This window comes from Talpa europaea (genome assembly GCF_964194135.1).
Source record: "Talpa europaea genome assembly, chromosome: 7".
Lineage (NCBI taxonomy): Eukaryota > Metazoa > Chordata > Mammalia > Eulipotyphla > Talpidae > Talpa > Talpa europaea.
Window position 1 is genome coordinate 108,372,990 of NC_140074.1, and position 15,358 is coordinate 108,388,347.

A 15,358-nucleotide genomic window follows, 5' to 3' on the forward strand; every position below is an offset into this window, starting at 1 on the left:
TAAATAAATAAATCTTTAAAAATAAATAAATCAATAAATATGAGAATTTAATAATTCTCACAATAGAGGCTATAAATTACATTCAAGAGATGACTTTTTTTTTTTTAAAGATTTTATTTATTGAGCCTCCCCTGGTGGCACAGCAGTTGAGCGCTGGGCTGTGAAGCTGCCCGCAGCCTCTAAAGCACCAATTTGATCCCCAGCCACCAGCGAGGGTCCCACATGGCGCGCAGACCTCTCCTGCCGTGCCCGCTGCTCCCCTCAGCAGTGTATTTCGTTGGTCTGCCTGTGGTGTTCCCTGCTCTAGCTCTGGTGAATTCTCTCACCTTCTTGCGCTTCTGACTGTACCCAGTGCTTGCATAAATAATAAATAAATCTTAAAAAATTTTTTTATTTATTTATACAAGAACCAGGGTATAGGCCAGATGCGCGGGAGGGTGAGAAGATTCACCAGAGACAGAGCGGGGAACAGAACAGGCAGACCGACGAAATACACTGCTGAGGGGAGCAGTGGGCAAGACAGGAGAGGTCTGCCGTGACATGTGGGACCCCGAGATGACTATTTTAAAGGAAATTTTTAAAGATGCCTATATTTCCTCAACAACTGGAAGTAACAAAGTAATTGTACTCAAGCTTCTACATTGCAACGCATCTGTGGGAAGAGCATTGCTCCCTTTTCCATTCATCACAATAATCGCATTACTGTTATATATCAGGTTTCAGGTTCTCAATAATGGTACTCTATATTCTTTAGTTGAACAATGTACCAAACAAATCTCAACTATGCAAGGAGAATCTTCTTTATGTTGGACTGTCTTTTGTATAAAGTGAGTAAAACTCCAAGTTTTCATGAGGAAGTGAGAACGCCAGGTAATGAATGAGCACTTGCTATCTTCTGTAGGAATTAATGATAACTATGAAACAGAGGTGTTCAGATGAGGCAGAGAGAAGACAAAAGGCCAAGAGAGACACTTTCTTATACACACCACACTCCAATCTCTTTTGGGACTGAATTACATTGTACCTAGAAGTTACTATTAAAAAAAGAGAGGAAACTTACAATGAGGAGACATTGGAAAATGTAGTTCAGAAAAAAATTAACAACATAGCCTTTTACTTTAAGGGTATAAAGTTGAAGTGGGATGAATTTATGTAATAGTAATACCAAATCTACACAGACCTATTGTTCTCAAAGTCTTCATACTTCTATATTGCATCAAGCTAAAAAGTTCTTAACAACCACATTTTCATTTTTTGATAAATGTGTACATTCCTACAAGCATTCCCAATTCCAGAAAAATTACTGAAATTGGTCAAAGCTGCAAAGTACTAAAAAGAACATTATTAGAACCATATGATCTGACCATATGTTCCTACAGACATTTGTAACCAAAGTAAACATTCAAAATTGTCATGAATAGCCCACCTTGGAGGGAGTAGCATCAAGGAAAATCCCAAATTATAGTTTTATAAATGTTTTTTGTACCCTATATTGGATAAATGGATATTATTATAAAGTGTGTTGCCCTCAGCTTTTAGATGGGTAGAAAAGAGTTTAGATGATTCATTGATACTGAAAATAGATAAATGATAGGTGCTGGGTTATTTGATGTCAGCATTTACAGCTTCTTTCAACTCATTTACTTAATAAATATAATGCTGGGAGTACAGAAACAATAGAAACCAAACCAACACCAACCCTGCCCTATGCATTTTCTATAAAATGTTAATACAATTTATGGATTTCCCAGTGTTCCTTTTTAACAGTTTTGTTTGCAATGTGTATACATTTGAAGAAATAAAAATGAAATGTAAAAATGGAAGATAAAATTTCAGTCTCTAAGCCATGCTAATAAAAAATAACTACATAGAGGCCTCCCCGGTGGTACAGTGGTTGAGCGCTGGGCTGCGAAGCTGCCTGCAGCCTCTGCAGCACCAGTTCGATCCCCAGCCACCTGCGAGGGTCCCACATGGTGCACAGACCTCTCCTGCCATGGCTGCTGCTCCCCTCAGCAGTGTACTTCATCAGTCTGCCTGTTCTGTTTCCTGCTCTGGCTCTGGTGAATTCTTTCACCCTCCCATGCTTCTGACTGTACCCAGTGCTTGTATAAATAAATTAATCTTTAAAAAAAAGTCTAAAAAAAAAAAACTACATAGAAATTCTTAAAATTTCAAAGTAATTTTCAGCACATAAATCAAATTCTAATAGGTTTATTAGTCCTTTCGAAGGTGCATTTCAGGATACTGTGGTAACAATTATACATTATTTCAGTTTCCTAACAACTAACATTTGGATATTCAGATCTTACAAAACACTTTCACATATCACATGTCATTTCATTGAATCCTCATGACAATACTCTTAAGGTGATATTGCTTGCTTTCTTCATCTCAGAAAATATGAGGTAAAATATTATAACCAAGACCATTCACTCAAATATTGGCAGGGCTAGAATCTACCCAAAATTTACTCCTTTGACCCCAAATTCTGTTACCTTGATCCTTGTCTAAAGTGAAGTAAAAAGCTTTTATATAGTCTACTGTATTTGATACCCACCAGTTTTGACCTTTTTAAAAAACATTATTATTTATGGGCCTCCCCGGTGGTGCAGCGGTTGAGCGCTGGGTTGCTAAGCTGCCCACAGCCTCTGCAGCACCGGTTCGATCCCCGGCTGCTCCCCGGCCACCGGAGGAGGGTCCCACATGGCGCGCAGACCTCTCCTGCCGCCCGCTGCTCCCCTCAGCAGTGGACTTCGGTCCTTCTGCCTGCTCTGCTCCCCGCTCTGGCTCTGGTGAATTCTCTCACCCTCCCTCGCTTCTGACTGTACCCAGTGCTTGCATAAATAAATAAATAAATAAATAAATAAATCTTTAAAAAAAATAAATAAAAATAAAAACATCATTATTTAGCTCCAATTTTAAATGAAAACCAAAAAACAGAAGTTCATAGAAGTTAAATAACTTGTCAAGTCAGGTAGAATTGGAACACATTTCCAAGCCTAATGGCAACTGTTGTGCCCAAGGTCAGCAGACTCGGCGAGCATAGCCTCCAAGAACCCAAACACAGCTGATGCAAACACAAAAGGGAGTTTATTTCAGACTCGAGTCCGGGTTCACGGCACCTACCAACGCAGTGGCAGATACCGAGAGCCCCGAACAAAGGAAGCAGGGGTCTTTTAATAAGGTTAAATTATGCTGGCAATTACTCATTGGCTACAAGGATGCGATCTCCAACTTTGCCCGGCTATCATTCTAAGCTGACTGGCCAGGCCAAGATGCAGCTCCAACCTTCAGCTCCAATTACAGCAAGTTTGCCCTCATTGGTGACCGGAGAGTAAGGGTGGAATGAGGGTCCAAACTATCTCTGGAATGCAGTCTTTACCCAGCAAAACCTAAAATTCTAAAATGGCAGTTACACAAAGCAATGGCTAAGAATACTTATGCTTGGTTCCACAGCAACATAAAATCATGTATATTGCAGGCCTCCCTTGGTGGCACAGCGGTTGAGCGCTGGGTTGCGAGGCTGCCAGCAGCCTCTGCAGTGCCAGTTCAATCCCCCGCCACCGGCGAGGGTCCCACAAAAAAAAAAAAAAAAAATCATGTATATTGCAATCTACCTTAAAGATTGAAATATGGAATTTTTAACTCAGTTCACTTTATTGTAATTTAGGTAAGCCTATGCCAAGGATGGCACGTAGTATGCCCTTTTATTTCCTGCCTCTTTCTACTTTAAGTAATAATTCAGCTCTACAAGCAATACAGTAAAGTCCTGACTGGCAAGGAGAGTTACTTGGGCCCTTTTATAAGAAATAAAAGAGATCAGTGTTTGAATGGGTAGTTAATATTTAAATATGAATGCAATTAACACCAATCTGAAAAAAACCAAGACAATGATTGATCCAAAATAATAACAATCAGTATTTAATTTCTTTAGACGCCTTCAATTATATATGAATCATATATAAAAGATGAAAATAGTTTAGATAAATGATATGTCACTTACACAATTTAGTACTTTATAATAGCAAGGATCCAACAGGCATTTTAATACTGAGTTTTGTAAGTGATGTAAAATAATGTGAGATGAAATTTGGGAAAAGCATAAGATAATCAAGATCATAAATTACTTAAAAAAGGAAGATTTAAAGAAACAAATTTATTAAAAAAAAACCCAACTAGTACGGAAACATCTACTGATTATGCCTTGTTAATAAATGTAGCATTCCGTTTAATCAGTATTTACCATTAGATTTTCAAAGTTTAAATTCTTGGAACAGTAAGTTTCATACAACTTTTGTTTTCCTCCCAATACATTAAAGCTTATTTATTATAGGGGTAATTTGGTATAAGATGAGTTATTTTGGACCTAGTCCAAGATTTAGTTACTGAAAGCACTTCATTATAAGGTGGTTTCACCAATAAGGTGATCCAGTGGCTCTGGATATTCTAACAAGGCTCTGTGGATATTCTAACAAGGCTCCATTGTAGAATACAGGGGGCTGGGCTGCTAATGGTTCTATCAAATTAAAACTTATAAAACAAAAGTCTTTTTTTGTTGTTTTTGGTGGACACAAAGACCTTTTAAGGCTAGAGAACCATTAAGCCTAGGCCATCTGAATAAATTTCCATTTCCTGAAGTAATAATGTTCTTCATGTTTAATATCTACACAGATACTTTACAGTTTTACTTTCCTTAGATATTGTGTGGTGTGGACTTAAATCTATTGACAAAAGATTGTCAATTTGCATATGAAAAGATAAAAAATATGAGTTTATGAAGTTTAAAGCAAAAATCCCGTGTAGCTCATTGATAAACCTGAGGTTCAAAAGAGCATGAACAAGAATAATTGTGTGTTAATTAAGTACAAAAAAGATGCTATCACTTTGAGGTTAAATGACTGCAATAACCAATCTTCCACGCAATTATTTAACAGGCACACTGATTTCATGAAATTTATAATTCCAAAAGATTTAAATGTTTTGAATGTGTTTTACTACAAGAAAACATGACAAAGTCATATTGCAGACATATATGAAAGCCCTCTTAAAAGATTGTCTTGAATAGAAAGATCATAAGGAAAAATAAAGATAAAGCTTTATGTGAACTTAGAAACAGTGCCAAATTAAAAACCATGTGATAATTAAATGCATAGTAGCAGCACAGTTTGAGTTGTCATTAATTTCCAACATAAAAAGTTTTAAATAATTATCTAAAATTCAAAGATCAAACAATGAAACATTTACTCTTTACATTGTACCTTTCTTCCACGAATAAGGTCCCTTCTCCACCTGGTAGTTTTCCTGGTTCGTGACCTGTATGCTCTACATACTTTCAGCCCTTGAATAAATTCAGTATCAGATGATTATTTCACATGCATTGAATGGGTAAGGCAAATTACCTGATAAACAACTTCTTATATTATCTCAAAAGTCTTAAAAAATAAACTAACCAAATAATATTTCCTTTCTACTATATAACAATTCTTTGTCTATCTGTCTATCTATCTATTATCTATCCTCTATCACTTATCATTAGGGAGAGAACATGTATACAACACATATGTGATTGATTTACTAACCGTAATTGCTGGCATACAACAAGCCAGATTGTCAATTTGCCTATGGAAATAGACAAAAAATACCATGAGTTTATGAAATTTAAAGGAAAAATTTCTTTTAAAGTGTATAACTCATATGAATGTTCTCTCTCCTACTCTATTGTAAAGATCAGTATTTTATTTCTTGAAAAATCATGGTCAAAGTTGTGATCTGTGGAGCCTATTTTAACAGTTTCAATGTTTCAAATATTTTGAAATATCTCTTAGAATTACTAAAAGTTTGTGTGATATCTATATAAATTTTCAGTAATGGAATAATTTAATCTTGGAAAGAATTAAGATTTTGAAAAGAATAAAAAAGTCATTTCTAGGAAAAGGAGAGGGTATATGATACTGAGTTGGATAATAACACTAAAGTATATCTAAAAAATAAGAGGTTTGATTTTTCCCATTAGTTTGCCAATTCTTCTAAAGGCTATTTTAATGGTTCAAAAGTGTTTTAATGGTTGCACTAAACATCTTGCTTCCCCAGTTACTATGTGCATATTCATACAATTATTCCCCAGAGGTAGGTTAGTGTCATTTCACCTTTTCTGCAAAACGGTATGTTTTATTTTAAACATTTTGGAACAAAAACATATTGATTCAGAGTAAAATATCAAGAAATATTTCTTTTAATTGTGGATTTTTTTAAGCTGAAAGGGATCTGCATAATTTTATAGTATTAAACTCTGCATTTCACAGATGAAACTAATTCCCCAAGAGGCATGAAGCCTGCCAACATGACTCAGCAAACTAGTGGCAGAGTCAACAATAGAGCCCAAGTCTCTGTCTTCACCTGGTACTCTTTCCACTACCCTACTACCCTTACTGTAAATTAACTATACCAGAGAGGGAAATGGTTTCACTCTTTCAAAACAATTAAGAAATTCTGATTTAGTTGTAACTTATTCATTACTGGTTAATTAAGAAAAATATACCAAAAAAAAAAAAAAAAGAATGCTAAGTAGGATCTAATATATCCCAATCTACAGATTAATTCTTTAACTGGTAAACTATCAATTTAAATTTCTTTGAACTATGCTTAGGGTTGTAACATCCAATATTATAGAAACAATCATGCTGTATTCAATCTAAATGCCATCAAAGTAAAAGTAACACACATATGTAATTATTCCTTTCTTGAACTGAACACAAAAAATACTTGACTGCTTAGGAATTTTGACTTGAAACCACTTCCACAACTTTAACAGGTCACAACATTTCAATTGAAATCCCTCACAAGATGCCTAAATATTCACTGAATAACAAATGTTTCTTAGGATAAGATCATTTGTATGTATTTTTGGAATGATCTGAGAAGAGCATCTCTTATAACTATACAGCTTCAGCCACAGAAACATAATCAGACAAAATTTTCAGAAAAATTTCCTGAACTGTTCATAAGGGGACATATTTTAGCCAGGTATATATTAGAGATTGCTTATTAAATTTATTTGTGGACCTTTCTATCTAACAATTTCATAATTAAGGCCTTTATGCTAGAACATGCTGCTTCTTTCCACAATGAAGACGAAGCTAATTAGAACTGAAATTTTAACATTTAAAATTGTAAACTTGTATTGAAAATACTTGATCTTGGTTTGCTAAACACAAAAAAAGTAATTTCAATTAAAATTTTACATAGTTTTCTTCCTTAACTCTTACTCATAAGTAGGCAGTTTTACACAATTAAATTTTTCAGGAAAACGTTGATTTCTAAAAAAAAAAATTCCAGAATGAGCTGAGGCAAAATCTATAGTGAAACATGGTTGTGGTATGATTGGATTAGACTGCTATTAATTTTTAGGTATCAGTTTGAAAAAAAAGGACTAAAAGGGCCATAAAAGAGACAAATTTAAAACTACATTTAACTAAGAAAGACTTGTTAGAGGAAAATATTTTGTACAAATCACTTTATCAAAACTCAAGAACAGTAAAACATATTTTTGAACATAAGACATTAAAACTATAATGATATTGAATGAAAGTGAAAATTATATCTAAAATTAAAGAAACTTTATCACTTATCCAGTGTATAGATAATTTACAACAGATAATATATTATCACAAGTGTGATGATATATTTTATAGCTTGACAAGTACTGTTACCTAACATCAAGGAACACACCTTTGTATTTTAGGAAGGAGAGAGTTTTAAGTTCTTTGTATCTGTTTCATGAGCTTTTCCCAGTTCAATTCATTTATATGAGTTGTTTTCACATTACTACTAATGTCATCAATTTTACTTTCTTTAACATGCATGAAACTTTGTGTCTGTGCAATCCTCAGTATTCATTTCTTTGTCTGAATCCAATCCTTTCATAGCTCTGTTTTCAAAAAGATCTTCCACTAAAATGCAGTTTGAATTATTAGTTAATCTATTGTCCTGATCAGTTTCAACTAGTTGATTTATTTCCTCATTTGTTTCTATGGGATCATAAAGTTCAGGTGTGAAATAGATAGATTCATCTTCTGCTTCACTTTCAAAAGCTCTATTTGAAGTAGAAACTTGAGATTCTTCACTTACTGGAGACGATTCAACGTCTGGGGTTAGGGTTTCTTCACAACAGAGCAGCTGTTCTGAATGATTCTTTTTCAGAAGAGTAGTATCAGGCTTTATTGATGGAATAACAGTTTCTGATTGAGGGCACAGTTCAAATGATGTGTTTACTGTAGGAGATGAGGACTCACATTTATTGGTGAGTGGCAAAACAGTTTTATATCCCTTTTCTGTCTTGAAAGTGGAAGAACTAGAAGCATCATCTTCTAATGACCTGCACTGAGGTGCTGCAGTCAGAGTTTTACCAGTAAGACACTGTCCCAAAGAATTAAAGCTACACCAGTTGACTCCTTCTATTTGTTTGTTGAAGGTTGGGCTTATAGATCTGGAAATCACAATTTTTTCTGGTTTCACTGCCTGGGCAGACTCTTTCACTAATACTGGATCATCTATGAATACAAAAATTTAATAGTTATAACTTTCTGCTCCTAACAATGTAATTGTTATAGTAAAATGATTTTTATTGGATATGCTTAAATAAGTATATAGGGTACATAAAGTAGAAGCTGGATTTCTACCTTAAAACAGAAAGCATAAAATGAAAGGCATTTTATGCCTCCAGTGGCTCCACCCCAACTTATAATGCTGTCTGGTAAACTATCGAATTCTATACCATGTGCCTCAAGAAAAAAGGAGGGGTGAGGAGGAAGAAGACTGAGGAAGGAGGGCACAGGCTATAAAAATTTGCCATGAGGGCCTCCCTGGTGGTGCAAGGGGCTAAGTCACAGCACTAACAAGCTATCACCAGCCACTGCAGCCGGGGAGGAGACCCACATGGTGCAACAGACCTCTCCTGCCTTGCCTGCTGCTCCCCTCAGCAGTGTATTTCAGTAGATCGCCAGTTCTGCTCCCCACTGTCTCTGATGAATCCTCTCACCCCTGCCCCTCTGACCTAGACCTGTGTTCTTGTATGCATGAATAAAGAATAAATCTTAAAAAAAAAATTGCCATGAAAATGCACTAGCTAGTAATTGAGAGAAACTGATCTAGACTAATTTCCTTAAGGAAAGTGACAACCACAAAAGCTGTTATTTGCCTAAGTTTGCTTAAAGTTATAAAACTGATTAGTAATCAGAACTGGATTGGAACCTACATTTTCTGATTATCAGTATAATGGCCTTAAATTCACTATCACATTTATTTGCTATAAAAGCATATACTAAAAATAAATGTTTAAAATACGCTATCACCTTGATATATTAAATAAAACAACTAAAATGATGTCCAATGATACAGATCACAGTTCAGAAAACTTTTTCGGTACGCAAACTTTTTCTGTAATGGACCATATAATAAATATTGCAGGATTTGTGTTATAGCATGCCTATTGCTACTACTCAATTATGCTGTTGTCAACAAAATGTAAATGAATAGGCATGACTGTGTTCCATTAAACTTTATTTACAAAAACGGCAGGAAAAATCTGGTTCACAGGCCAGAGTCTGTCAATCTGATACAGACCATTATATTCTAATATATTTTAAAATATTATTTATCATTTATGAGAAATGACTCTCATCCCTAAACTAAGAAATTCATGTAAGAGAAGTTATTTATAAGGTAGACCAGTTTTTAATATCCCCTTTAGAATGACAACTACTCTTTGTTTAGTACTTCACAATGCTGTGATACTTACCTTATTTGATCTTTATTTATTTATTTATTTTCAAAGTATTATTTATTTATTTATTTATTTATTTATTTATTTATTTATTTATTTATGCATGCATGCATGCAAGCACTGGGTACAGTCAGAAGTGCTGGAGGGTGAGAGAATTCACCAGAGCCAGAGTGGGGAGCAGAACAGGCAGAAGGACCGAAGTACACTGCTGAGGGGAGCAGCGGGTGCGGCAAGAGAGGTCTGTGCACCATCTGGGACTCTCGCTGGCAGCTGGGGATCGAACCGGTGCTGCAGAGGCTGCCGGCAGCTTCAGCTGCGGGCAGCTTCGCAGCCCAATGCTCAACCGCTGCGCCACCAGGCAAATAAGGGGAGGACCCCTTATTTGATTTTTAAAAACCCAACCTGGTGGGCTTCCCTGGTGATGCAAGGGGTTAACCCGCAACCTATGATGCTATTCACTGCCACTGCAGCATGAGTTCAATCCCTGGCCAGGGAGATACCCACATGGCACAGCAGACCTCTCCTGTCTCACCTGCTGCTCCCCTCAGCAGTATATTTCAATCTACTGTTCTGTTCCCCACTCTGTCCCTGGTGAGTCCTCTCACCCCTGACACCTCTGGCCTGTACCCCAGTTCTTGTATGCATAAATAAATAAATCTTTAAAAAAAAAAAAAAAACCAACCTGGAGGAGGATTTATACAGTTATTCCTCTTTCCATTAAGACTCCAAAAAGTGGGCCTCCCCTGGTGGCACAGCATTTGAGCGCTGGGCTGCGAAGCTGCCCGCAGCCTCTGCAGTGCCGGTTCGATCCCCAGCTGCCAGCGAGGGTCCCACATGGCTTGCAGACCTCTCCTGCCACCCGCTGCTCCCCTCAGCAGTGTATTTCATCGGTCTGCCTGTTCTGCTCCCTGCTCTGGCTCTGGTGAATTCTCTCACCCTCCCACGCTTCTGACTGTACCCAGTGCTTGTATAAATAAATAAATCTTAAAAAAAAAAAAAGAATTGGGTAACTTTTAAACACATAATTCACAAAAAACAAAAACAAAAAAACTCCAAAAAGTTAAGAGACTTCTTTATGGTCACAAAGCTAATTAATGTGTTTGTTAGTGGAAAACCAGAAAATATACTCAGGTTTCCTGACAAAAGTTGTTTCCACTGTAGTACACCCTACAGTTCCATTATCTTAGAATAACTTCTCATATTAAAAAGAAACCAACATATTTAAGGAAACCAAACTATAAAATAATAAATATGATTTTATAAGTATAATAATGAAAGACATCTTTATCAAATATAAATGAGCAGAACTTTTCATACCTTTTTCTTTTCTGGAGACGATGCCACTTGGTAGAGATGGATTCATTTTAGGGCACTGTAATTCTTGGGTGCACATTTTTGCTTCACTTTCCCTAGGATTTTCTGGTGATAGATGATTTGCTGTCTCTGAGAAGTAAGTAGAGGTAATGTCTTTGGAACACGCCACTTCAAGTGTAGACTCACTGTCCTTTCTGGACTTCCTTTCTTCTTTGGATATATCAATGTCTTTTTGGTGCTTTTTGGAAAATTCAGCCAAGGACTCCAAAGCACTTTCAAAGGTTGAATGATGATGAACCTGCTGCCGTACCCATTTCGAAAGTCCTAAAGAAAAAGATAAAGCTAGTATAGAAACTGGTTATTTAGTTATTAAAATAGTATACATCAAGAAAAAAACTTAAGGTAATTTTCTAATAAAGTAATGTATTTAAATTTTTTAATGAAGTAATCCACTTTGAATTTAGAGTAGAATTATTTTCATTTTTCATGTCTTTTTACCTTCATATGTATAATATACTCAGTGTCAGTAACATTTCTCTTTATATGCAGTGATTGATTTTCCACTGGTAGGAGGGGAGAGGCAGTGGAACTAGAGCAGGGAGGAGGAAATGTATTACTTCTCCACTTCTAATAACTGGGGAATAGGTGAATTTAATTGGCTACCTTTTCATTGCAGGGGAACTAGAAGTTGTAAACAATACAACCTTCCATTTTAGCATTTAAATTTTACTACTTTGCAAAAATAAATTCAAGTTTCCAGTCTCATAGGTTTTTTTGTTCCCTTACTCCCAATTACAAATATAAGTTAAACTCTTCTCTGGGTGAAAGGAATAGCAATTTTATGGGTAAATAATATCCTATCTCAGTATTATTACAAATGTATATAGTTATTTTTTAATATGTAAATAATTAAGTTGTAAGGGGTAAGATTTGACCTGTGACAAATAAAACATGGCATAAAAACAATTTACGAGCATAAGGTATTCTGTAGTATCACTCCAGTGTGAATTTTAAAATCAGATCTTTAGAGTTTTAGAAAATAAATATGCTTTGCTGATGCCACTAAAACTATGATCATCTTTTGGAGTATTTTAAAGTCACTAGTATAAGTTCAAAGTAAGTAAAACAGGGTTCTAAGCAACTAAAACTTCATTGTAAACACATTTATTTAGTTTGTTCTTTTTCTATCAATCTATATTTATGCAAATAGAATCTAAACATAAAATTAGTCACAAATGGAATGTGTTGCTGTGCCACATAGCATAGATAAGAAAAGATTTCACTTTACGAATCTCAGAAAAAATAAAAACCATACTGAAATAATGAAAAATATTCAAAGAACATGCACAAATCTGAATTTGAAATAAAAACTTAAGTTCCAGATTTTAAAATAAGGGAAAAAAATTAAGTAAACATTACCTTTGAAATTTTTTTTGTCTGCTTGGGGCAAATATTTATACCAAACTGAAATACGAGCTCTTCCAAAATTGAAAAATTTTAGTATTATACATTACATCTTTCATTCAACTTTTTTAAATCAAAGAAAGTCTTTTCATTATAAAATACCATTGTTTGCTTTTGAAAACTTGAAAGAATCTGAGCTCCACCTGCTGACTAAACATTAGCACATAACATTTTCTCTTAGTTGTATTTTGACCTAAGTACAATGGCTTGCTTTACATAGAAAGCGAAGAAAAGACTAAAATAGCAGCATTTAATGCTATAATTCAGATGGGTATGTTTATATACAAACCAAACACAGTATGGGCTCTGAAGTGGAAAAAGTAGAGTTCATACCCACAGACAGCTAATCTGAAACAAATTTAAAATTTAACTTCTCTTCATTAGTATAACATGACCTTTGTAGCTTTAAAATTAATAATAAAAATGCTAGTATATCCTAAGTTCTTTAATAAAGGATGGATTTCTGGTATTGACTTTAAAGGGACTGTATTACTACTGGTTTAAAAACCACAGGTATATAATATTTGAGTGGGGGAAAAATAATCATCAATTTGATCTTGCAGAAAGCAGCATGCTTTTTCCTTTTAGAAAACACTAGCTCTAACATAAGAAGCATTTCTTATACTTCATACCACAGAACACTTCATAACTGGAAGCATTTCTAAACAAACAAAAAAAATCTCAACATAACCCAGAATGAAAAAAATAAAGAATTGTAAACAGTCAAAGAGATGTACTTATGTGCTAGATATAAAATTTTAATAGTTTCTGGAAAATCTGTTTCTGTGGAACAGCTTTTCCCTTGACAAGGCCAAATAAAATATTACTACGTTATGGGTTCATATCTCATATTCCATGAAAATTAAGGATCTGAATTGATTAATACTATGCTGGTACATGAAAATCAACTCAAAATGAGTAAGACTTGGATGTAAAACCCAAAACCATAAAACACATAGAAGAAAACAGGCACAACACTCCATGACATAAACCTCAGAAATATCTTTGCAGACTCATTTCCAGCAGCAAGGAAAACAAAGGAGGAAATAAATAACTAGGACTATATCAAACTAAAAAGCTTCTGTACGGTGAAAGAGACAGTGACCAAAAGAGACACCCTACTGAATGGGAGAAAACGGAACATTGTTGGTGGGAAGGTAGACTGGCCCAACCCAATGGAAAGAAGCATAGAGATTCCTCAAAAGACTAAAAATTAATTTACCATATGATCCAGCAATCCCACTCTTCTGTATCTACCCAAAGAGCACAAAAATACTAATTTGAAAAGAAACCTGCACTCCTATATTTATAGCCAAGAGATGGAAACAACTTAAATGCCCAGAACAGAACAGATGAACAGATCAAGAAGATGTGGTACATATACACTATGGAATACTATTCAGCGATCAAAAACGATAACCTCATGCTGTTTGTGGCAACATGGATGGAAAGTGAAGGCATCAGTCTAAGGAAGTGAGCCAGAAGGAGAAAGACAAGTACTAGATGATTTCACTTATAGGTGGAATCTAGAGAAGCCATATGATCAAAGACAAACTGTAGGACAGACCCTTGAAAGCAGACTGTAGATCTGGGACATTCAGGAGGGTACAGGGAGGGAGAGAAGTAGGGTAAAGTGGGGAAAAGAGTGCAGTGGAGTGTGGGGGAGGACTGTTGGGCACGTTGGTGGTGGGAAAACTATGCTGATGGCACCTGAGGGGGAAAAATCCTATATTCTGAAAAAATAAACAAGGATGTTTTTTTAAAAATATGATATTGGTGGGTCTCCCCTGGTGGCGCAGCGGTTGAGCACTGGGCTGCAAGGCTGTCCACAGCCTCTGCAGCGCTGGTTCATTCCCCAGCCACCCACGAGGCTCCCACAAAAACAAACAAAAAAACAAAAAAACAAAAACAAAAACAAAAAATACTATATTGGTAACCAAGCAGATTCTTTTCTATAAAGATTTTGTTTTTTGTACACATAACAAGCATTAAAAACTAGATTTCCAGTCAATGTGAGGTTTTCTATGTTTGTTCCATTAATTCAAACTCTCTGTCCAATGCTTTGTCTTTAGAACTTCATTAAATACCAAAGATTGTACTAATTCTTACTCTTAAGTCCAGCTGAAAATCTTACCAGATATATATCGATTTGGGTTACTCCTAAAGCGATCATCCACTAGAATTAGAGCTCCCCAATCATTTTTGTGCCGAATACACCTATGTAACAAATAGGGAGAAAATAAAATAAATATAAATTTGAAAATAACTGCCAATTTCTAATAGGATAGACAGGAATTTGCAAAAATTAATGATAGACATCATTATATTATGTGCCTTTAATCAAAATTATTAATATGAACATAGCTATAAAAGCAATGCAATACAATATACCTAAGGGAAAAAAACCCACTTCTGCCAATTATAAAAACTCACACCCCAAAATGCTAAACATAGTCTATTTTGAAAGTCCAGAAAGCTTCCAAAATCTTCCCTAACCACAGACTATTTTTTAACCTAAATATTAGCGGTAGATCTGTATTCCAGTTTCATAAATTTTTATCATGAATGAATGGTTAATTCTATTAAAAAAAATTTGGCCTGGGACCTCCCCTGTGGCGCAGCAGTTGAACGTTGGGTTGCGAAGCTGCCCGCAGCCTCTGCAGCGCCAGTTCGATCCCCGGCTGCCGGGCCAGGGTCCCACATGGCGTGCAGACCTCTCCTGTGCAGACCTCTCCTGCCGTGCCCGCTGCTCCCCTCAGCAGTGTATTTCATCATTCTGCCTGCTCTGCTCTCCCCTCT

The 15,358-nt window shown here is 35.6% G+C and overlaps 1 protein-coding gene across 1 annotated transcript in view; it reads right to left on the reverse strand.

The window, feature by feature from the left end:
• Positions 1 to 7,851: 7,851 nt before the first annotated feature.
• The window catches only part of BRIP1 (BRCA1 interacting DNA helicase 1), a gene marked incomplete at both ends in the record, with an annotated part of 91,043 nt that continues 83,536 nt past the window's right edge, over positions 7,852 to 15,358 (reverse strand). Inside the window, 3 exons of the mRNA XM_084236864.1 lie at positions 7,852 to 8,549; positions 11,099 to 11,419; positions 14,694 to 14,776. Of these exons, the coding sequence (XP_084092990.1) occupies positions 7,852 to 8,549; positions 11,099 to 11,419; positions 14,694 to 14,776 (1,102 nt within the window). The remainder of the gene's footprint in view (positions 8,550 to 11,098; positions 11,420 to 14,693; positions 14,777 to 15,358) is intronic.